Source organism: Lepidochelys kempii, chromosome 2 (genome assembly GCF_965140285.1).
Source record: "Lepidochelys kempii isolate rLepKem1 chromosome 2, rLepKem1.hap1, whole genome shotgun sequence".
NCBI lineage: Eukaryota > Metazoa > Chordata > Testudines > Cheloniidae > Lepidochelys > Lepidochelys kempii.
The window spans coordinates 122,678,053-122,702,800 of NC_136381.1; the positions used below are offsets into that span (position 1 = coordinate 122,678,053).

The following is a 24,748-nucleotide window of genomic DNA, read 5'->3' on the forward strand; positions in this document are numbered from 1 at the left end:
CGGCTCGTGCTCGGCCGGGCGGGGCGGAGCCGGGGGCGGGGGTTGGCTCGGTCGCTAGCAGGTGCGGGAGGGGCGGGGACTGCCGGGGGGCGGCTGATCCCTGCGCCTCGCCAGGTTTGCGGGCGCGGGCTCGGGCTCGGGCTCATCCCCGGTGTCCCGGTTTATTGTCTCTCAGTGGTGACGACCCCGCGGGGGCAGCCAGGGAGCTACCGCCGGGACCCCCTCCCTGCTGCCTCGGCAGCGGGGCGGGGACCGCTGAACACGAGCCCCAGAGTCTCGCATGGCAGCCAGACATAACCCGGCATGAGGGCTGCCCATGCAGCAACTCTCTCCCCCCACCCCCGCGATACAGCCCTGGGATGCAGCGGTGTTGGGGGGCGAGGTTAGAATGACCAACGATAAGTAAGAGCCAAGGTGGGTCAAGTACCATTTTTTATTGGACCAACTTCTGTTGGTGAGAGAGAGAGAGAAGGTTTTGAGCTATGTGGAGCGCTTCCTGTCTGTGAAGCTTGAAAGCTTGTCTCTTTCACCAGCAGATACCAGCTCATTCACCTTCTCTCTTTAAAAAGAACAGGAGTACTTGTGGCACCTGAGAGACTAACAAATTTAGTATTCTGGGACCAGAACAGCTCCAACAACGCTACAAATGTCCAGAAATCAATAACTATCCTGAGCAGGTGGAGTGATGCTCCCTGAGTTACAGTGAGAACTAGCTGGAGGGCCAAAGCAAAGTGGCAATTTGAGCTAAAGTGCTGCAGTGTGCTTACATGTTGTTTTTCTCAATGACTTCAAGCTGAAATGTGTTCTGCTCACCAGAGCTGTTTTTCCCCCTATCTTCCTTTCCTACAAAAAATCAGTGACTCTAGCTGGGTTCTTTCTATTTTATGTATCACCAGTAATAAAGATCTCTCCAGATCCAAATGTGTGCTATGTGATGCCTGTGCAGCTGCATTGACTACGGTTTTCAGAATAGCAGCCGTGTTAGTCTGTATCCGCAAAAACAAAAAGAGTACTTGTGGCACCTTAGAGACTAACAAATTTATTTGAGCATAAGCTTTCGTGAGCTACAGCTCACTTCATCACATGCATTCAGTGGAAAATACAGTGGGGAGATTTTATATACGCAGAGAATATAAAACAATGGGTGTTACCATGCACACTGTAAGGAGAGTGATCAGGTAAGGTGAGCTATTACCAGCCGGAGACGGGGAAGCAAAAACCAAAACAAAACCTTTTGTAGTGATAATCAAGGTGGGCCATTTCCAGCAGTTGATAAGAACCTGTGAGGAACAGTAGGGGAGGGGGGGAAGGGGAATAAACATGGGGAAATCATTTTACTTTGTGCAATGACACCCCAGTCTTTATTCAAGCCTAATTTCATGGTGTCCAGTTTGCAAATTAATTTCATTTCAGCAGTCTCTCGTTGGAATCTGTTTTTGAAAGTTTTTTGTTGAAGACTTGCCACTTTTAGGTCTGTAATCGAGAGAGATTGAAATGTTCTCTGACTGGTTTATGAATGTTATAATTCTTGACATCTGATTTGTGTCCATTTATTCTTTTATGTAGAGACTGTCCGGTTTGGCCAATGTACATGGCAGAGGGGCATTGCTGGCACATGATGGCATATATCACATTGGTAGATGTGCAGGTGAACGAGCCTCTGATAGTGTGGCTGATGTCATTAGGCCCTATGATGGTGTCCCCTGAGTAGATACGTGGGCACAGTTGGCAACGGGCTTTGTTGCAATGATAGGTTTCTGGGTTAGTGGTTCTGTTGTGTGGTGTATGGTTGCTGGTGAGTATTTGCTTCAGGATGGGGGGCTGTCTGTAAGCAAGGACTGGCCTGTCTCCCAAGATCTGTGAGAGTGATGAGTCGTCCTTCAGGATAGGTTGTAGATCCTTGATGATGCGTTGGACAGGTTTTAGTTGGGGGCTGAAGGTGATGGCTAGTGGTGTTCTGTTGGTTGGTAGGTTACTTCTGGGTACTCTTCTGGCTCTGTCAAGCTGTTTCTTCATTTCAGCAGGTAGGTATTGTAGTTGTAAGAATGCTTGATAGAGATCTTGCAGGTGTTTGTCTCTGTCTGGGGGGTTGGAGCAAATGTGGTTGTATCGTAGAGCTTGGCTGTAGACAATGGATCGTGTGGTGTGGTCTGGATGAAAGCTGGAGGCATATGGGTAAGTGTAGCAATCAGTAGGTTTCCGGTATAGGGTGGTGTTTATGTGGCCATTGCTTATTAGCACTGTAGTGTCCAGGAAGTGGATCTCTTGTGTGGACTGGTTCTGGCTGAGGTTGCTGGTGGGATGGAAATTGTTGAAATCATGGTGGAATTCCTCAAGGACTCCCTCCTCAGGCCCTACGCTACCAGCATTCCTAGCCATCTTTGAGATACCACTGACTTCCTGAGGAAACTACAATCCATCAGTGATCTTCCTGAAAACACCATCCTAACCAATCTGGATGTTGAAGTTCTCTATACCAACATTCCACACAAAGATGGACTGCAAGCCATCAGGAACAGTATCCCCGATAATGTCACGGCAAACCTGGTGGCTGAACTTTGTCCTCACCCATACCTATTTCACATTTGGGGACAATGTATACCTTCAAATCAGCGGCACTGCTATGGGTACCCGCATGGCACCACAGTATGCCAACATTTTTATGGCTGACTTAGAACAACACTTCCTCAGCTCTCGTCCCTTAATGCCCTTACTCTACTTGCCCTACACTAATGACATCTTCATCATCTGGACCCCTGGAAAAGAAGCTCTTGAGGAATTCCACCATGATTTCAACAATTTCCATCCCACCATCAGCCTCAGCCTGGACCAGTCCACGCAAGAGATCCTCTTGCTGGACACCATGGTGCTAATAAGCGATGGTCACATAAACACCGCCCTATACCGGAAACCTACTGACCGTTGTGCCTACCTGCATGTCTGGATGAAAGCTGCAGACTACACCACACGATCCATTGTCTACAGCGAAGTTCTACGATACAACCGCATTTGCTCCAACCCCTCAGGCAGAGACAAACACCAACAAGATCTCTATCAAGTGTTCTTACAACTACAATATCCACCTGCTGAAGTGAAGAAACATCTTGACAGAGCCAGAAGAGTACCCAGAAGTCACCTACCACAGGACAGGCCCAACAAAGAAAATAACAGAACGCCACTAGCCATCACCTTCAGCCCCCAACTAAAACTCCTCTAGCGCATCATCAAGGATCTACGACCTATCCTGAAGGACGACCCATCACTCTCACAGATCTTGGGAGACAGGCCAGTCCTTGCTTACAGACAGCCCCCCAACCTGAAGCAAATACTCTCTAGCAACCACAAACCACACAACAGAACCACTAACCCAGGAACCTATCATTGCAACAAAGCCCGTTGCCAACTGTGCCCACGTATCTACTCAGGGGACACCATCATAGGGCCTAATGACATCAGCCACACTATCAGAGGCTTGTTCACCTGCACATCTACCAATGTGATATATGCCATCATGTGCCAGCAATGCCCCTCTGCCATGTACATTAGCCAGTCTCTACGTAAAAGAATAAATGGACACAAATCAGACGTCAAGAATTATAATGTTCAAAAACCAGTCGGAGAACACTTCAATCTCTCTGGTCACTCGATTACAGACCTAAAAGTGGCAATTCTTCAACAAAAAAACTTCAAAAACAGACTCCAACGAGAGAGTGCTGAATTGGAATTAATTTGCAAACTGGACACTGTGGAAATTAGGCTTGAATAAAGACTGGGAGTGGATGTGTCATTACACAAAGTAAAACTGTTTCCCCATATTTATTCCCCCCCCTCCACCCCCCACTGTTCCTCACACGTTCTTGTCAGCTGCTGGAAATGGCCCACCTTGATTATCACTACAAAAGGTTTTGTTTTCTCTCTTGCTGGTAATAGCTCATCTTACCTGATCACTCTTCTTACAGTGTGTATGGTATTGTTTCGTGTTCTCTGTGTATATAAAATCTCCCCACTGTATTTTCCACTGAATGCATGTGATGAAGTGAGCTGTAGCTCACGAAAGCTTATGCTCAAATAAATTTTAGGCTCTAAGGTGCCACAAGTACTCCTTTTTATTGACTACAGTATAATTGATGGGAAAGTAATAAACACTTGTGTCGATACACAATTAATAGTGGAGGCCAGTTCACTCTCCTATAGCTGTTTTAACTCCTGCAGACTAACAGGAATAAACATGTCCATATTGTAGACATGCCATAGATTAGTCAGGTCCCAATATGTTTAGGTCTTTGTAAAGTCAAAATCAACATTTGAGACTCCCCCTGGAAGCTACTCAGAAACGACACTTAACTATGGCTCAGCATTATAAAGTTCTGTCTGCAAAAAGCATTGCTTAGTGTGTTGAAAGTGGCTAATTCAACCTTCTGAATGCCTTTAAAGTGCTGCTCGATGTGGGTTACATTAGAGAAGTCTAAGCTAGAGGTGACAAAAGGCATGGTTAACTAGCAAGTTCCACATACAAAATAAAAGCTCACTTCCTTTGCTAGAGATTTGTGAATAAAGTGCTCTTGGGCTCAGATAGTACCTGAGCAACCAAGGATCTAACAACCCCCAAATTGCAAACCTGCATACAAACAGGCACCCTTACTCCATGAGGAGTGCTGACTTAAATTTCAACTTAATAGATATACAATATAGCACTGGTAATTTGGTTCCTTGCATGTTTTCTCCAATATGAAGCCCTGTCCGTATTTCATACTATACTAGCAAATGTTCTGTACTCTGTTTTGTAAAGGTAGCTCAATAGGATTTTTGCTCTGCTGTGGGTGTAAGATTGGGCCTGAAGTCTTAGTAATAGAAGATTTCATTACAGCACTTGGCTACAGTATTAAGTCTTTGCTGAGAACAAGATATGGCTGTTTTTGAATGATTGCAAATTATGGTTTGTGCAGATTAGATTAGTCCAGAATTAACTTAATTTCCCATCCCTAGGGCATTTTGAAATGTATTTAATAACAAAGAAAATAGTTTTCTAAGAATATGGTAGCATACTGTCAGTCCATACCCTCTTTCTGCAATGTAAAAAAACTGAAGTGTCTACTGAAGATATTTACTTAAAATAATGGCTTCTAACACACACACACAGAGAATCCAATATGCTTAATACAATAAATATTCATAATTTTTAAATACCTTTATTGTAGGCCATATGTTTGCAGCGTTTAAAAGACCAGAAAATAATGCAACTTAATGTTGCAAAAAAGACCGCATACTGAAAATTCCATTTTAAAAATAGTGATTTTAGGTCTAAGCGGGCACTGACAATGAGGACATGAATTGAAATGAGGGAATTCTTTTACTGAAATTGGGAATCCTGGGACGTATTTAGTCAGAATATGTTTGCTTTTAAATCTGGTTTTAGCATGTTTTAACCAATATACAATTTACTGTTGCAGAAGTTTTATACTGCTTGTTTATACTACACTGCAGAGTTAAGTGAGTTGATTTCTAATGAATGTATTCAAAATTTGTTATAGTGACTGTTTGCTTTTAAAGTGAAAATTAAAAAGAAAAAATAGTCTCAACTTGCAGCATCTTCTAATGGCCTTCAATGCACGCTCCAGTTTTAACCTTCATTTTAGACTTGTTGGCTAACTATTGGAAAGCAAATTCAGGTCTGCTGTAAATTGATATAACTCCACTAAAATCAGCAGAGGTGCATCTGTTTATGCTAAGCATTGAATTTAACCCCATGAGCTAAAAACTGCTGTGGAGTACAAAATTAATCTCTATCCCATAGTAAAGTATTCCTCCCTTTTTAAGTATCACTATATAATTTTGCGGAAATGGTGTATGTGGTGTACTGACGGGGAAGAAAAGTCAGTTAAACAGGTGTATTCATGGTTACTCAATAATATTTTATGGAAATTTGGGAACAAGCCAACATTGTGTGCCTGTAACCATGCAATATCGAGACCTAGTGCTCCCCAGCTCCTAAATATTTTGGAGAATTTCACTTGAAACACTTACAAATGTTGACAACTATGATACAAACCCTGGCATGAACAATAGGGTACTGCTTCTCTACCACAGAAGAAGTTAGTTAAGTATAGGGAGTACTACAAAGAAGTGAATAATCAACTTTCTCCATATCTTAATGCTAGCCAGGTGTATAGTTATGTGATTTCTGAGGCCAGGAGATCTTGTTTATAAGTGAGCCGCTCAAATATTGCCTCATCTGTCCATCCAAAAATGCAAAGACTAGGTCTGGCTATAGAATGATTACGGTTACTGCTGGCTTACGAAGCAGGAAACTGAAAGTAATTTTTATTAATTCTTTCTAATTAGTATTCTTATTATAAAAATTGGAGCAATATTCCCCTTTCTGGTCTGTTCTCTTTTTTCCCCCTACATTCTCCAGGTTTGTACGTCTGCCCTGTTACCTCTGCCAAATTTTTCCAACTGTTTTCCACAGTGTGTACTCTGTGCCACAGCTGCAAAGTGAAACTTTCAAAACCCATTGGTAAGTTTCACTATCGGCTAACAGCTTAGGTAGGTGTGGAGTAGCACAGCTGGTTGGTAGCTCCCAATAACTAGAGCCCTGCAAATCTGCGGATATCCATGGACCATTTTTGCTGATCATGGATCAGATGTGATACAAATTTTGTATCTGTGCAGGGCTTTACTAATTTCTTATTTATGGAATATATTAAGGTATTTCATTAGTTCTGGGAACTTGTTAGCAAGATCTAACTTTTAACCACTTGGGCTGCCCTGTGAAAGTACAGCTATGTTTTTCATTGTTTCCTCCGATAGTGTAAACTGATTTATTTATTTATTTGCTGCATAGACTCCCTATAAGATACAGCAGGTTAATAATCTCTATATCTGTCTATAATGGAAATGCAGTCTGAACTAGTTCTAAAGCCTGCTAATATAAGCTTTGCAGAATTTCAGTCCAGGCGGGCTTATCATTTCACAGCTGGTAAATGATGAGGAACATGTGAGAACTGACTGTTATATTGAGAAAACATAAAGATTTATTCTAATGTGAAGGAAACTTTCAGGCTTAAATAGTTGATATTCAGGCTTTAGGGTTTATGCAAAGCTAGAAAACTGTTTGTATCAGCATTTATAAAAAGTGCAGTCAGCAGTTATTACTACTATCCAAGGAGACAAAGTGAAGACCATTTCTTTGCATTAAAACAGTTTAAGAATCTTCAAAGCATTCTCCTTGATTCAGAATGAGATTAATGTTCTTCTGCCAGCATGGAATTTTAACACTTTCTTGGAGCTAGTATAAACCACCCCCCATTTTTTCCCCTCGTATTTTGCAACCTTCGTTTTGGAGTTCCTAGTAACATTTGTTTTGCTTGGTGAGTTGTTGAATTTGAGGCTCTCTTTTTATACATATCTTGCAGTTTCTTCCAAACAAGTCTGTGCTTGAGAGTGTATCAAGGTTTGTTCTGAAGACAAAAGTTTCCATTTGAATCAGTCTAGAGTTCTGTCTGTTGTCCAAATTTACTCCTGGGGGGATTCTGAGTGACTGCGCGCCCCCAGAAAACAGCCCCTTGGCAGAATTCCTGTGCTTCCCTGCAGAAAACTGCTGGGAAGCAAAGGGAAGCCACGTGCAGGAGGAACGACCATGGGCGCAGTTTTTTGGGGGGATTGTTCCTCCGCCCTGTCAGGGTTCCCTCCCCACTCTGAACTCTAGGGTACAGACATGGAGACCCACATGAAAGACCCCCTAAGTTTATTTCTACCAGCTTAGGTTAAAAACTCCCTAGGCACAAATTCTCCCTTGTACCTTGGGTTTAAGTAACGCTGCCACCACCAAGTGATTTAACAAAGAACCGGGGAAGAAGACCACTTGGAGTTCCTCTTCCCCCAGTAATTCCTCCAAGCCCGTACACCCCCTTTCCTAGGGAGGCTTGAGAATAATATCCTAACCAATTGGTTACAAAATGATCAAAGACCGAAGCCCCTGGGTCTTGGAATAATGGAAAAATCAGTGAGGTTCTTAAAAGAAGGACTTAATTTAAAAAAAAAAAAAAAAAAAAAAAAAAGGTAAAAATCATCTCTGTAAAATCAGGATGGAAAATACAGGGTATTCAGATTCAAAACACAGAGGATTCCCCTCTGGGCAAAACCTTAAAGTTACAGAAAACAGGAATAAACCTCCTCCTTAGCACAGGGGAAATTCACAAGAAAAACAAAAGATAAACTAAATCCGCCTTGCCTGGCTTACCTATACTGGTTACAATATTGGAGACTTGGATTGGGATGGGTTGCAGAAGATGGATTTCTGTCTGGCCCTTCTCTGTCCCAAAAGAGAAACCCTTACACAAAACAAAGAGCACAAACAAAACCTTCCCCCGTCCCAAGATTTGAAAGTATCTTCTTCCCCCATTGGTCCTGTTGGTCAGGTGCCAACCAAGCTATTTGAGCCTCTTAACCCCTACAGGTAAGGAAGAATTCTAGGCCACCCTTAGCTGTATGTTTATGACACCCCCAAACAGAGACGAGGCATGGGGGGGCACATGGGGTTACATGCCACTGACCCCCTCATTTCTGCAAGTGCAGAGCTGTCCAGCTGAAGGAGGCCTTGTCTCAACTCTGCTGACTCTGCAGCTGAACGCCGCCTCCTGGGTCCTAGTGCCAGTCGTGCTCCCTTTCTGTATGCTTCCTGTTTTCTGTGCAACAGTGAGTGCTGGTGGTGGGGCTGGGTAAGTGGGGGTGGGGGAAAGGGGGATGAGGGGGTAGGAGGAATAGGCAGTGGGGAAGGAAGGGGAGTGGAATAGGGGAGGGGAACGTGAGAGTGGGCAGAGGGGGAAGGAGAAGAAAAGGGTATAGGGGAATGGGGGGGGGAGGGTCGGGGAGTGGGAGCCTGGCATGCGGCATCTCCTCAGCAGCAGATGGGGCTCCCTAGATAAGCAGGCCCACCGAACGGTCACCCTGACAAACCCTACCCCCCTACACCTGGACCCCTCCAACGAGCCCCCCGCACCCAGGCCCCCACCCCTCTGATCCCCAAGTAGCTGCGGTTGGACTCCGACCCCCTCATCAAGCCCTACTCTCCCAGCACCTCGACCCCCCCCACCAAGCCCTATCTCCCCACACCCAGACCCTCCCACTGAGCCCCAACCATCTTCACCTGGATCCCCTGCAGAGTCCCATTGCCTGTGCACCCGGAACCCCCCAATGAGCCCCTGTGCATCTAGATCTCCCACTGAGCCCTCTGAACCCAAATTGCCGCACAACAGAAACCTCTCACCGCACACCCGGATCCCCCTGCACTAAGCCCCTCCACACCTGGATCCTGCTGGGCTGAGCCTGCCCACCCACAACTGGTACACCTGGTGTAGAGGGACAGGACCCCCAGGGTGTTTCTGGAGCAGGCCCAGCCCTTGCACTGTGTCAGGGTCAGGTGCAGCCTCACTGTCGAGTCCCAGTACCCTGGGGCTTCAGGGTGATCTCCCACCTCAATACAGCCAGTGGCCTGTGCTCCCCACTGCCATGCTAGAGCCACATTTATTTATAGATAAATAAAATTTGCAGAATTTTAAAATATTGTGTGCATGATTTTTAATTTTTGAATTTTATTCAGAATTTTATTTTATTTTTTTGGTGCAGAATTCCCTCAGGAGTAAAATGTCTTTGATAAACCTATCATATTTGTAGAGCACAAAAACTACTAGGTACCGTGTAGGATCCAGAAATTTGTACAAGATGATGGACTAATAAAAAGAGTAGCCCAGCTTTCAAAAATACCAGATACTCTTAGATTAGGTTCTAAATTATGGTATTTTACAAAGCCAGAAGAAATGAATCACTTCAGTTTGTTTCAGAGTAACAGCCGTGTTAGTCTGTATTCGCAAAAAGAAAAGGAGTACTTGTGGCACCTTAGAGACTAACCAATTTATTTGAGCATGAGCTTTCGTGAGCTACAGCTCACTTCATCGGATGCATACCATGGAAACTGCAGCAGACTTTATATACACACAGAGAATATGAAACAATACCTCCTCCCACCCCACTGTCCTGCTGGTAATAGCTTATCTAAAGTGATCATCAAGTTGGGCCATTTCCTGCACAAATCCAGGTTCTCTCACCCCCTCACCCCCCTCCCAAAAAACACACACAAACTCACTATCCTGCTGGTAATAGCTCATCCAAAGTGACCACTCTCCCTACAATGTGCATGATAATCAAGGTGGGCCATTTCCAGTACAAATTCAGGTTTTCTCACCCCCCCACCCCCATACACACACAAACTCACTCTCCTGCTGGTAATAGCTCATCCAAACTGACCACTCTCCAAGTTTAAATCCAAGTTAAACCAGAACATCTGGGGGGGGGGGGGGTAGGAAAAAACAAGGGGAAATAGGCTACCTTGTTTAAAGCTCGCTATGGGGACAGTGACTCACATTCGGAGAGACCAAAGCAAGTCCTAGGACCTTGGAGAGCAACAAGCTGTCCTTCACATGCACATGTTTATGAAAGGCACAGTTATATAAATGAAATTCATTGGGAACATTATTCAAAAAAGATGCTTTTGCACTGTTTCCCTCCATTCCCCCATGAAGGTACTGCTTTTTGAGTAAAAAATGAAGGGCGAAATCACTGTGAAAAGCTGTAATATTGTATTTATCTATTTATCTGTGTTCAGCAAACAAAAGAAAAACCCCTTCCCCTCTTCCCTCCCAGGCAAATTTGGACTGACCCTATTTATGTTTATCAAAAGTGGTGGTATGCATTTTGTAAATATTACTCTCTTCCTCCTTTCTGGGAGAATTAAATTTAGAGCAATTTTGACATTGAAGTAAACTTGAAGGAAGACACAAACAGCAGTTTACTTAGTTGCTATTTTCTATATTTCCCTTGCTGTTATTGAAGTTGTTAGCGAACGAATGGGATATTGAAGATGACTGATGTTACAATATCACCATTGTAACATCAGTTCAAGATTGATTAAGTAGAAAGAATAGGCTAAGAAGAAGAAATCACTTATTTAAATACTCATCTTCGTTAATAAGTAAAATGGATATTAATAAGAAAATGAGTTTAAAATTAGACGTAGATTGTATTTAAACTCTGTTTTAAAGCTTTCCTCTTTTACGTATTAGCTCCTATGGAACACATTTTAACCAATGCTCTCTTCCGTAGATAGTAACTTTCTTTCCTGTATTTATTTAGAATAGTTCTTAAATGATTGCAAGGTGGGATGTGCAGTGACTTTGATATTTTTAGTTCTACCTTCTGTTACAAGATGGATCTGATGCAAGTTCACCATATTCTTGTTTGCCACTTGGGGTCACTCTATTTCCATTCTGCTCCCTTCATACTCTACATTCACATTTGCTGTGCCATTCAAAAGAATATTTTGGCTTCTCCCCCAATCCACTCTGGTCTATAAGGAAGGAGCTGTGCCACCTGCATTCTTTCACTTTGTGAGTGGGCTTGCTTCTTTTCCAGCTGCCGCCTTTCTGCATGGCTTGGGACTACCAAATGCTGCACTGCACAGAAAAAAGGAGACCAAAAATCAGGCTGCAGCACTCATGCACTTCACAATATCTTGTTGATTTGTGGGCGGGCGGGCTGGATGAGATAGCTCGGGTAGTAATAATGAAGAGCTGACTGAAGTGGCTAGTAACATATTGAAAATGTCTGCAAGGCTTGGAGATCTAGGTTGTCTGATATGGCTCATTTGAGACAGCAAAGCTGCTCTAGCTTGATGACTTCCATGCTTTTTCAATCCCATGTCTTTTATCAGTTATGGAGAATCTTTGTCCTGTTGTAAGAATGTAGGTAAGGATCTCGGGGATAGTTCTTTTCTGATTCAGGCAGCAGCCTTAATTGTGTGCAGATTGAGGCAGTGTCTCATATGATAGGTTCTGTGACGGGTGCCATTGTGAACTGGGGTACCACTGAGCCCTCTGACCCACCAGCCTGGGCTCCCTCTCACACTGTGCTGCTGTGATAAGCTGTAAAGCCCTCCAGCCTGCACTTTCACCAGCATTCACACAGGTAGGGACACACTCAGCTGCAGTTACAAGCAGACTCTCTAATCACCAGCTTTCCAGCCTAGGACCCCAGAGAAGTACCATCCTGTCCTTATCAAATCTGGCTAGTATATGGGTTTAATGCCCAGTGTGCCTCTTCCTCAGTGTGAACAATGCACACTTGTGGTAACCAAGCAGAGATTTTCCCCAAGCACTCCAGTCAAAGCTCACTGGTTTGGATAAAAACATAAAATAAGTTTATTAACTATAAAAGATAGATTGTAAGTGATAGCAAACAGATAAAGCAGATTACCTAGTAAATAAACAAAATGCAAACAAAATCTAAGTTATTAGAAAGATAGGATATGAAGTAGCAAATTCTCACCCTGGCTGATGATACAGGTGGGCTGCAGATTCTTATGGGACAAGCTGCACTTACTTTACAGCTTGGAATCCCCAGGTCTTTCTTACACAGACTAGAAATCCCTTTAGCCTGGGTCCAGCACTTCCCCCAGTTCAGTCTTTGTTCCTCAGGTTTTTCCAGATGTCATCTTGTGTGGGGAGTGAAGAACCACAGATGATGTCACTCCCTGCCTTATATAGAATCATAGAATATCAGGGTTGGAAGGGACCTCAGGAGGTCATCTAGTCCAACCCCCTGCTCAAAGCAGGGCCAATCCCCAATTTTTGCCCCAGAGCCCTAAATGGTCCCCTCAAGGATTGAACTCACAACCCTGGGTTTAGCAGGCCAATGCTCAAACCACTGAGCTATCCCTTCCCCTGCTTTAGCATAGGGCAGGAACACTTTGTTTCAAAGCTTGGTTCCCAGACCAGTTTGTGGAAAAATACTGACATCCCAAGATGGAGTCCAGGATCATGTGGCCTGGTCACATGTCCTTGTAGAGTCATAGCATCCATTACTTACATGCTGTCTAGAGGGTTCTCAGCAAGGCTCACCCAGTGGGGGATAAGCTTCTCCGAAGGCCTGTTGTTCTTTTTAATGGCCCATTACCCTGAATAGGCCCTTTACAACCTGATATTTAGTGGGTGTTACCCAGGTATAACTACATTTGAAGTACAGCTACATAGTCAGTATTTATAACTTCAGATACAAAAATGATTCATGCATACAAATAAGATAATCATATTCAGCAAATCATAACTTTTTCAGTGACACCTTACATGACCTATCTTGTACAAAAAGCATAATAATTATGTCATAATCATAGTATAAAAATATTACTATAACGACTATAGGGTGCAGTGTCACAGGTTCCTTCTAATAGTTCATTTTTTCCAAGTAGTAAGTGAAGGTCACCTAAGGGTGACGCGCTTGGTTCCTTCAGTAATGCTGGAATGTAGTCTTTCACTTTTAATGTAATCCTTCCCTCTCAAGGGAAGTACCCATACATTTTCATAACCTCAAAATTGTCTTCCTTTTAGCATTATTCTCAGCTATATGGGTAGGAGATCTGCAACCCCTGTCCTATAGGGCAGGGGTTCTTAACTTTTTTCTTTCTGAGGCCCCCCCAACATGGTATAAAAACTCCAAGGCCTGCCAGTGCCACAACTGTTTTTCTGCATATAAAAGCCAGGAGCAGCATTAGGGTGTAGCAAGCAGGGCAAGTGCCCAGGGCCCCACACCACAGGGGATCCCCACAAAGCTAAAGTTGCTCAGGCTTCGGCTTCAGCCCCAGGTGGCAGGGCTGGGAGCTTCAGCTTTCTGCCCTGGGTCCCAGCAAGTCTAACACTGGCCCGGTTTGGTGGCCCCTCTGAAACCTGCTCACGGTCCCTTAGGGGACCCCAGATCCCTGGCTGAGAACCACTGCTATAGGTAAATGGTTATTAGAAATCCAGGAGTTCAAGGCATAAGACATCTCTGATATTTCATGACCTACAAGGTAGAATGGCTGATAATCATGTTTATCCCTTGGAGATTTTGCATAGGAATTAGTGATATAGAGTTATCTTGATAATCAGAGTGATATTAACCAGAATATTTAATTCTCTGTGAGCTTTTTGCCTCGGGTTTAGCTGTGCATTGCTGAACCACATTTACAATTTAAAAGAGTTGTCATTTGTTATTGTAATGTACAAAATATTCAATGAAAATGTTGAACATAAAATAATTTAAAGCAGATGGTCTGCGTCACAAAAGCATATTTAAATGTAAAAGCAAGTGGAAATACTATATTTGCAGTTTCATTGTGTGACAAACAGCTGTGTATTATGCCTCAATTCAAAAAGAAAATCAGGTTTCTGAAAAGGAGGGGAAAAGGGGCTTTGTCATCATCCCACTGTTATTCATAGTGTAATTCTGTACTGTGTAGTTAAGATGACAAATTTCAATTTAATATGTTTGGGTTCTGCATACAGATCCTAGAGAAGGTTAATTTGAGTTTGATTGGTAAGTGTGTTTTCAGTCATATAAATTCAGTGTTACTGTCAATAGGCATATATTGTGTGACCTTTAAAAGTCAATGAATTGCATTTTTGAATAGTATGAAATTTTGATGTCTAAGTTATCAAAAAGAAGCAGCGTGCTGGATTTGAGAACCAATTTTGTGTTTAAATATTTATGTAATGTCCCAGTGCCATGTAAAACCTCACTCCCTCTACACCAGAGTTTACCGCTCCCTCCCTCTGCTCCTACCTAGGTAGATTAGATCATTTTTATGTGTGGACAAATTGTACAGCTACCCTTTTTGACGATCTAAATTAAATATTATGTAATCGTGTTTATCTGAAAAATGTATCTGTCATCCAGAAAAATAGCAGACAGTCTTGCCAATTTTATTTTGCTCCTTTAAAGATACTTACCAAAGCCACTGATATTTATTGAAAATTCATTTCAAATAGAGCCTCTTAATTTTACACAACAGGCATAGAATGCTCAGTGGAGCATGCTCCTTCCAAAAGAGATGAATAAAGCATTCTGATCTTTTGTCTTCACATTTTATTACCTTTTAAAAATATCCTCCCACCAACATAGCATATTCGTATTAATAGAGTTTTGTGTATGTGTCACCACATATTTGAAAACAGAAAATAGAAACAGAAAATATTACATTATTTTTTTCAAAGACTTACACTGTGCTCTTTTTAAATTGGGCAAAATAAGCATCCGTAATGCTTCGAGAAAATTTCAAAGAACTACAACAGTAGATGTTGATGGCTGTGGGGAAACTAGATCTGCATTTACTTACTTATGTCAACCTTACCATTAATCTTAAAGAACCTGATTCAGCACAAGGCTGTGGCTATAGCTTCTATAACAGGTAGACCACTTCAGAGAGGAAATGCTAGCCTGCAGCTCAAACCAAAAAAGCTGAAGAGAGGAAATGTTCTTGTCAACAAGTTATGGAAATTCCAGGAAAGAGGAGACCTCATGCAAATAAGATGATTGCCTCTAGTCTTGATTATTTGGACTCTGTCTCTCTTTCCCCCCCCCCAAAAAAAACTGTTATACAATCCATAAGAATTAATAGAGATTTTATAGCTGTGTGACTACGGGTGCGGAAACTGACAGACTTATAGCACAGCCATATGGATTTTTGGTGTGTTTGTTTTTAATACCTAGGGAGTATGGAGGGGAAGGGGCCTTTCCCATTCCCAATTGCAAGCTGGGTGGTAGGATGGTTGAATTTTGCATCATATGAGAGCTCTCAAAAACTTTACTCATCCTACTAAAAATGCTCTATTCTGGAGCAGTAATAAATCTTTCTGTCAAAAGTCCTCTCTTCTTCTTTACTTTTACAGACCTTAGGAGTAGGGTTGTGCAACGGCATCAGCACTCACCTCTCATGAGTGCCCCCCATTCTGGCTGATGTGGGCCTGCAATCACTTAGTTTTTTACAATGGGGTGGCACCCACTTCTGATGGGCGCCCCCTTTCTGGTCGGGTGTGATCCTGCTTTTCTTTCAGTTCTTACAACGGGGTGGCACCTGCCTGCTGCAAGTGCCCCCTGGCTAATGGTTGTGCTCTGAGCCTAGTGTTGGAGTCGCAGGTAAACTCTAGTAAGCTTTTAGCATGCACTCTTCCTCTTCTTCCACATCTCTTGTCTCAGGATGCAGGCCAGGTCTGCCACCCGAACCTGGAAATACTCCACCTGAAGGCATGGTTTCTCCATGGTTCCAAGGCAAAGAAGTGACCTGTTTGGAGGAGGTAAGGACCATACTATTAAATAGTAGAAGGTCTACTACATGACATACTTACCTGCACAAACGGAAGAGATTCCACATATGGTGCCAGAATAGACAAACAGTGGTGACTACCTCTCCTTTACCAATGGTATTAGATTATATACTGGAATTTAAGAAATCGGGTCTATCAATGAGCTCACAGCTTCCCATCACAAAGCTGACAAGTTCTCAGCCCTTACCTGCCCTACCACTAAATGATTCCTCAAAGGTATTCATAACCTTTATCACGAAATATGAGCCATGGGACCCTAATCTAGTGCTTCAGTGCTTTACTGGTCCCTTGTTTGAGCCCTTGGCGACATATTCACTTCTACACCTCTCGATGAAGGTGGCCTTTTTCATCACTATCCCATTCGCATGATGAGTAGAAGAACTTGGGGCTCTCATGTCACACCCTGCGTACACAATATTAGATGAGGCCACATCCAAAATTTTTACCCAAAATAGCTTCTTTATTCTACTTGAACCAGCCCATCCATCTCCTGACGTTCTTCCCAAAACCTCGTGGGAACAAACAAAAATTGGTGTTTCACAGCATGGGTGTCAGAAGGGCACTAGGTTTTTACATTTACAGGACTAAACCCTTCAGAGAGTTGTCAAAGTTATTTCATTCTATCGCAGAAAGATCTAAAGGAGCTGCCATATTCAAGCAAAGGCACTCAAAATTGATCTCTGGGTGCATTGACCTTTGCTACTGCGAACACCTACCACCGCCACTGGGGACCCGCACACACTCCACCAGATCACTTTCTTTGTCAATAGCCTTCCTCAACAAAGTACCAATCACAGACATCTGCAAAGCAGCAACCTGGGCGTTAGCCCACACGTTCACAGAGCACTACACAGTAAAGCAGGACTTAACATCATATGCTCTCCGGGGACTTACGGTTTTATCATCTGTCACAAATGCAACTCCGAAGCCCCTTCCTTCCAATGAGGAGCATTGCTCTACAGTGAAAGTGGAGCACCCATTGTGACACTCCTTGAAGAAGAAGAAGAGATGGTTACTCACCTTGTGCAGTAACTGAGGTTCTTTGAGATGGTTGTCCCTGTGGGTGCTCCACTACCCACCTTCTGCCCCTCTACTTTGGTGTTTCCTGCTAGGGATTCTGCAGTAGGGAAGGAACTGAGGGGGGTTTGGTCTATGTGCTATGTAACTGCCAGAGGCGTCGCGAGACGGCGACAGTACATGTGTGACCCATCCAGGCACTACTACTGAAATTCTCCAATCACAGATGCAGGGATGTAGATTCACCTCAAGTGGAGCACGCACAGGGACAGCCATCTTGAAGAACCTCAATTACTGCACAGGGTGAGTAACAAGCTGACTGGTCTTAAAAGATTTGTGTCCTTTGACTTTGAATAACTAAGGCCTTGTCTACGCACATAAGTGCATCGATGTATGAGCCCTAATACAACTTCCTGCTAGTTATGTAAAAAGACCCAGATTAAGGAAAACATTCTGATTCTGGAAGAGTACTTAAGTACATGCTTAAATCTCATTGAAGTCAAATTAAGCACTATTTTAAGAGCTTTCTTGAATTTGTCCAAGTGCATCATAATTTTTCCCTAAGGTGTAAAATATATGTCCAGTCAATTGTAATATGAAGGGTTGCTTTGATACCTTTATTTTAAAGTGATAATATACAGCACTGTGACTCGAGAGGTAGAGGGTAAATTGGAGCAGACTAGAAGCAGGAAGTGAATCAATGAGAGAAGTGGTATGAACAACTGCACTCAGAGCTGCCTATCTAAGGCTTCTGAGAGTGATGAGTAATTGGATGTGTTGTGCCTAAAGGTATAGTCTGAGCTAATGTAATTTAAACTGTGGTTATAAATTAAAAGAATTTCATTTGAATTAATTCTGTGGATTAAAGTAATCTGACCAGACGATGGTAAAGTTAAATAGTGATTGTCAGACCCACTAACCTGGGGCCAATGCATGAAAAGAACTTTAAGGAAAGAATGTGTCATCTAGTGCTGAAAACCATAATGTGATAATGTTTACTAGTCTTAACTACAACAGCATTCTATTTGATTTAACTTCTTCTACTCTGCCCCATCACTGTGGAATCTGAGCACTAGGATTTAAACACATCAATTTAAATAATATAAAATTGGGATGGGAGGGCAGGACAGAGTTTAATTAGTCAAGTGAAGTGAGGCACTGCACTCAATTTGATGATGTTTCGCTGTTTATATCTGTGCTTTAATGTGCTCTAACTACATCTTTAGTTAACTTGTTTTACCGTTCTGGTGTCCCTGTATAGACAAACTCCTAAGGCAGTGGTGTACAAACTTTTCCTGTCGCACCCCCTTTACCAGTAATGGAAGCTGTCTGAATCCCACCTCCCCGAGAGCTGCAGCTAGGATCGGAGCAGAGCTGGGTGGTTTGCTCCCTATGGTGGCTATCCCAGACCCCACTGCCTGCTCCCTTGAATGTTCCTCTGTGCCCCCCTAGTGGGGCGTGCCTCAGAGTTTGGGAACCACTCCCTAAGGATATGTCTATGCTGCAATTAAAAACAGCTCAAGCTCTGGGACCCTCCCACCTTGCAGAGTCCTAGAGCCCGGGCTCCAGACCAAGCCTGAATGTCTACACAGCAGTTAAACAGCTCCTTAGCCTCAGCCCAGTGAGTCCGAGTCAGCTGGCACAGGCCAGTCATGGGTATCTAGTTGCAGTGTAGATATACCCTGAGATAAATTTTTTGGTATATCGTGTTTGTAGTTAAACAAGTGTTTCCTTTTAAAATATTCCAGTACCAAGATCATCATTAAAAGAAGCAGTTAAGTTGTTAAGTAACTAATGCATTTATCTCTTGAATCATACACAAAACCCAAGCACTTAAAATGACGGAAATGGATAGTAATAAATATTCTAAATCTTATATTGCCTACACAATAAGAACTAAACTGTTTTGTTTAGTTAAAAGAATTGCTTATTTAATCACAGCACAGCAACCTTAATTATGATCCCTGGATTTCTTTTCTCTCTTTAATGCTTTATTTTGTTACCTTTGTGACGAGTTGGTTCACGGAAACCCCCTGGAGGCTGCCAACTGATGTGCCAAGACTACTTCTGCCCCTTCTTTCCCTGCCAGCTTGGGACTCCAGAGCCCTGCCTGGTTGTGCCAGACATGCTTGCTGGCCACAAACACAGACCCAGGTCTGAACCACATCCCACAAACTGCAAGCTTAACTGAAAGCAGCTTAAGAAGTGTTCCTGTCTTTAACACTCAGATGCCCAACTCCCAATGGGGTCCAAACCACAAATTAATCCGTTTTACCCTGTATAAAGCTTATACAGGGTAAACTCATAAATTGTTCGTCCTCAATAACACTGATAGAAAGATATGTACAGCTGTTTGCCTTCCAGGTATTAATATATACTCTGGGTTAATTAATAAGTAAAAAGTGTTTTTATTAAATACAGAAAGTAGGATTTAAGTGGTTCCAAGTAATAGCAGACAGAACAAAGTGATTACCAAGCAAAATAAAATAAAACTCGCAAGTCTATGACTAATACAGTAAGAAAACTGAATACAGATAAAACCTCACCCTCAGAGGTGTTTCGATAAGCTTCCTTTTACAGACTAGTCTCCTTCTAGTCTGGGTCCAGCAATCACTCACCCCCCACCCCCACCCGTGGTTACTGTCCTTTGTTCCAGTTTATTTCAGGTATCCTTTGGGGGTGGAGACGCTATCTCTTGAGCCAGCTGAAAACAAAATGGAGGGGTCTCCCAGGGGTTTAAATATGCTTTCTCTTGTGGGTGGACACCCTTCCCTCCCCCTGTGTAGAATCTAGCTACAAAATGGAGTTTTGTAGTCACATGGGCAAGTCACATGTCCATGCATGACTGAGTTCCTTACCAGCCAAGCCGCATTCCTGGGAAAGCTCAGATGTGGATTGGCATCGCCAAGTTCATTGTTGGCTTAAGGGCTTCTTGGTTGGGCACTTACTGAGAATAGTCTTTTCTCAGGAAGCTGACCAACTGCTTCACTGAGGCTATTTAAAATTAAACAAGCATACAGCCAATATTCATAACTTTGAGTACAAAAATGACGCATGCATGCGAATAGGATGAATATATTCAGTAGATCATAAGCTTTGCCAAGATATGTTAGATGGCATAGGTAGCATAAAACGTATTCCAGTTTTGTCATATATACATTCATAAGTCTATTCCCATAAAGCATTATGGGGTGCAATGTCACAATCTTGATTTTGGTCCTGAAAATGCAGCCTCTGCAGAACAGTTAGGGTATACCTGCACTCAAGCTGGAAATATAATTTCCAATGTGTGTATGTCTACTTGAGCTAGCTTTGATTAAGCCATTGTGCTAAAAATAGAAATGCAGCTGCGACGGGACAGGCAGTGGAATGAACTATCTGCCCTGAGCACAATGCTTCTCGGGATGGTGGATACTTGCTTGGGCTGCGAGCCCATCTTGCCACTCGCACTGCTGCAGCTACACTTCTATTTTTAGTGCACTAGTGTGATCGAAGTGCACATATGTTTGCTCAAGCTGGAAATGACATCTCCAGCTCAAGGAAAGACATACCCTAATGGGAGGGAGGGTGGAAAGCTTTTGAAAAGCCAGGGAGAGTATAAATAGGTGGTGGGGGGGGGTATGTGGCCAGCATTGTTGCTGCAGCTAATGGAAAGGCAAAGGACCTGAGGAAGGGAAAGGGCCAGCCCTAATCTTGCCAAGCATGTGTTCTTGCAGCATCATCCCCTTCTGGGCACTGTGTCATATCTCCTACTGTTCAGGGTCAACATCCCCCTTCTGTTGATGAGGTGGTGGATGGAGAGGGAGGGCAACATTTCTGTTGACTTAAGTAGGCTTTGGATCAGGCCTTTGGATGAGGTTTGTGTGCACCTACAAAATATTCATGTTCATGTTTCTAACGATGCATACCTGTGCACTTCAGTTTACTTTAACTCCAAACATTAATAAAAATGTGTATTAAAAAAAAAAGTGCATAAAATGTCCAACTCAAGAGTAAGTCTCTGGGTCCATAGCTAAGGTCACAGTGCCTCTCAACCAAGTCACTGAACTTCTTTGTGCTTGAGGTACTTCATCTAAAATATGTGACTAATAATGTTTTGCACCGACACAATGCTTTATTATCTGTAGATCTCAAAGCACTGTTCAAAGGTCAGTTAGCGTTATTAGCCCAATTGTACAAGCTACTCTAACTTTTTGTATATTTTGGTGGAGTATAATGAACCCCACCTGCTTAACAGTTGCCAGTAATTAATCTGCCAAAGGAAGACTTCTGATAGCTATTTACTGTAGGGATAATTTGTCTTTTATAAACTGCAGTTCCCTAACAAAGGTCAGCATGTTCAAACAACCAGCCAATAGAGAACAGACATATGTAGCATCTGATCCTGATATCACTGAAGTTAATGGAAAAAGACCCCGAATGAAATTAACGGGAGCTGGCTTGGTTTGGCACTCCCACTGAAATCATTGGATCTCAAACTACAGACCACAAATGAATTTCCAAGACTTAGTAACTATCTGAAAATCTTGAAGGAATAGTAACTAGCAGTTTTGACTGGGACAATAAACTTTTTATCTATTTATTGAGGAAAAGACAATATTTCAAACCAGGGAAGCTTTTTAATGACCTGTAACTTGAAAACATTTTGAAACATTCTTCTTTGCTTTTAGAGTACATGGCAATGTTCAGGCTAAAATTATTGGGAGAGCGGAGCAGACTGTATAGTAGGGATTTATAATGAAAGCTGCTTGTATCTCTAAGTATGGTGAGGTTATTGCCTTTCCATAATAAGTATTGATCATAATAAGTTTCATTTGACTGACTAAACTCACTTCCTGTATTTTTCTCCCTCTCTCAGTGTTGAACTTTGCTTTAGGAACTACCTGTCACCATGAATATGCTGATCTTCATAATGGCTGGTCTCCTTGTGCATTGTGTGTTCTTGGCCTCAATTTTTGACATCTACTTCACCTCTCCTTTGGTTCATGGCATGACTCCTCAGCGTACTCCATTACCACCACCTGCAAAGCGACTAGTGCTTTTTGTTGCTGATGGCTTGCGGGCAGATACACTGTATGAAATAGATGATAATGGTACTCCTCGAGCACCTTACCTTAGGTAAGTGTGTCTGATAAAATTTTTAGGAAAGAAGTGTTAAGTCATGGTGCAAGTTAACCATTAAACATTTTACCAAATTGCCTCCTCTTAGGGAGAAGAGAAACAGCCTCAGAAATAGTGGCAGTTTATACCCAGGTCCTCTGTGATTCCAGGGCTGAGCAGTTTGTTGCAGAATTATGTTCCACAAAAATAAATGAATACAAATTCAACCTTCATGATTGTGAAGAAAATTATTAAAACATGAACTGAATTTAAATTGATGTAGTGTTACCTAGCTCCCTGGTAGCACCTGACTCCCCACCAAAGAGCTCCCCCTTTGGATGATGTGGAGGATATCTCTTCAGATTCCCATATTTCTGTGCAAGATTCCCCTACCTACAAAAATAGGGGCTCCTTCCGTGTCGCCTTCAAGGATAGGGACGATTCATGTGAGACAAACCCAGGCTTCTCCTCAGGCAGTGGAAGCCATCTCCTAGACCCTATGATCCTCCTTAGTGACCATATTTGGGTCCTTAGCTGCTGTTAGCCGACGGCCAAGGATGTTTGGTGAGGTGCCAGCTATGCCCGTTTATACCATCCGTGACTTTAACTGCTAGGACGCACTGTCCCTTCATGGCGGGCAGCCCGGGCTAGGCTGACGGATGCCCCAAGGTCCTAACCACCCGTGACTTTAACTGCTAGAGCTCAGAGCTCCTTCGCAGCGGGCAGTCAATACTGACTGACAGGTGCCCCAATGGCAGCACTAAGAGCCTCTCCACACCCGTGACTTTAACTGCTAGAGCTCAGAGCTCCTTCGCAGCGGGCAGCCAGGATTGACTGACAGGTGCCCCAAGAGTTTGCCCCGTGGAGGCGGCACAACTCAACGCTAGGCTCTTAGTACTCTCACCTAATGGCCAGGCTTTAGAGCCAAAACGGCTGAGGTTCTTTAATTGTGTTGGCTGCTTTACAGTAAACCAGAGAAAACAAGTCAGGCTTATGCACAAATGGTTACCAAAATTTATTAAGCTAGATTCTAATCATGTGGTTACAAAATTGCTAGTGCCTACTTATTTAAATGTAGAGATGTTACACACACAAACAAGTTACAAAACTGAAGCCACAATCCCAAAGAAAGAAAACAAAGTATAGAGCTCTATTTCAAAATATGTGTACACTAAAGATAGGAGATCAGGTGTGGGTGCTTCTTACCCTCCTTGCATCTCTCGATTCCAGTGGTGCCAAGCCAGGATCGGTCACTCAATTCCGCGGAAAGACGAATAAGGGACAAGGCTTAGGGACCCTCTTAGCTGCAGAAGCCTTGGGAGGCTGTCACTTATCTGACCAGCAGATAGATAGTGAAAAGCACTCCAAAATCATGGTGCTGTAGGTCCCCTACTTATACCTCTGTACTCCTTTATTCTCTTTCTCCTTTCTTATGCCAAATTGAGGCTGGTCTGTCTGGGTGACGCCAGCTTTCGCAAGAGTAGTTTACACTTGCAAGGGAGAGCAACAATAAGTGTCGACTACTGGACATTTCTTTTATCAGGGTAAATATTTTCCCACCTAGGATGTTGGTGTGTGTGCATCACGCTATTTAGTAGGGGCTAAGAGCCATGTCTGTCACAGGGCCTCTGCCTGCTGTGAGCGTAATCGTCGTGTCTGTTCCCAGAGGCACATTGTAGCAGCACACCTGTGCTTTTCACAGCTTCAAAGGCTGTGCTGGAATATATGTTAAGTGCCCTGTTCCTGCTTCCTCCTGTGTTTCCAGCAATGCTGGTCTGAGGGGGGGGGGCTGTCTGTCTGGCTACAGCTGCCTACTGACAACAGTTCTCGGGCTCCCAGCCTTTCTGGTCAGGACCACTGGGGAGGCAGTCCCCTCTTCCATCTGTTCCTTCTTCACTACCTCAACAATCGGAGGAAAACTTTGAGGAGCAAGAGGCCAGAGCAGACAAGGAGGCTGCTGTGCTGTAAACTAGTATCTCCTCATCTTTCCCAGATAAAGTTATTGTGCCTCCTCCACCTTCTGTGACCAATGACTTCAAACGGTTTCAGGAGCTAATGAAATGTGTTGCGGACTCATTGCAAATCCTCCTAGAGGAAGACCTAGAGTCGCAGCACAAGTGATTGGACATTTTGCATGTGACACCTTCTGCTTGAGTGGCTTTGTCCATTTATGAGGCCCTCTTGGATTCTGCCAAGACCATCTGGCAGACCCTGCTAACGGTATCACCCACGTGCAAATGTGTCATTAAGAATTAGTATGTTCCAGCCAAGAACTGTGAAATTTTATTTTCACATCCTTCTCCTAACTTGCTGGTTGTTAAAGCAGTAAATTAATGTGGCAGACAGCACCACATTTAATCTACCCAGTATGACAAGGACAAAAAACGCCTTGACTTCTTTGGCCATAAGAGTTACTCCTCAGCAACCGTACAGTTTAGGAT

The 24,748-nt window shown here is 43.2% G+C and overlaps 2 protein-coding genes across 9 annotated transcripts in view; one reads left to right on the plus strand and one right to left on the minus strand.

Moving 5' to 3' along the window:
- Nucleotides 1–24,748, plus strand: part of PIGN (phosphatidylinositol glycan anchor biosynthesis class N) — a 169,918-nt gene that overhangs the window by 1,234 nt on the left and 143,936 nt on the right. For 7 of the 8 annotated variants that reach the window (XM_073332239.2, XM_073332240.2, XM_073332242.2 and 4 more), the window contains exon 2: nucleotides 22,066–22,325. In XM_073332239.2, coding sequence (XP_073188340.1) covers nucleotides 22,099–22,325 — 227 coding nt within the window. In that variant the 5' untranslated portion in view covers nucleotides 22,066–22,098. Of the gene's footprint in view, nucleotides 1–16,062; nucleotides 16,161–22,065; nucleotides 22,326–24,748 lie in introns of all 8 variants that reach the window. The other variant, XM_073332238.2, reaches the window with a different exon arrangement.
- Nucleotides 14,938–24,748, minus strand: part of LOC140907079 (uncharacterized) — a 32,232-nt gene continuing 22,421 nt past the window's right edge. The window contains exon 2 of the transcript XR_012157361.2: nucleotides 14,938–16,147. The gene's annotated coding sequence lies outside the window, so the exon portion shown is untranslated. The remainder of the gene's footprint in view (nucleotides 16,148–24,748) is intronic.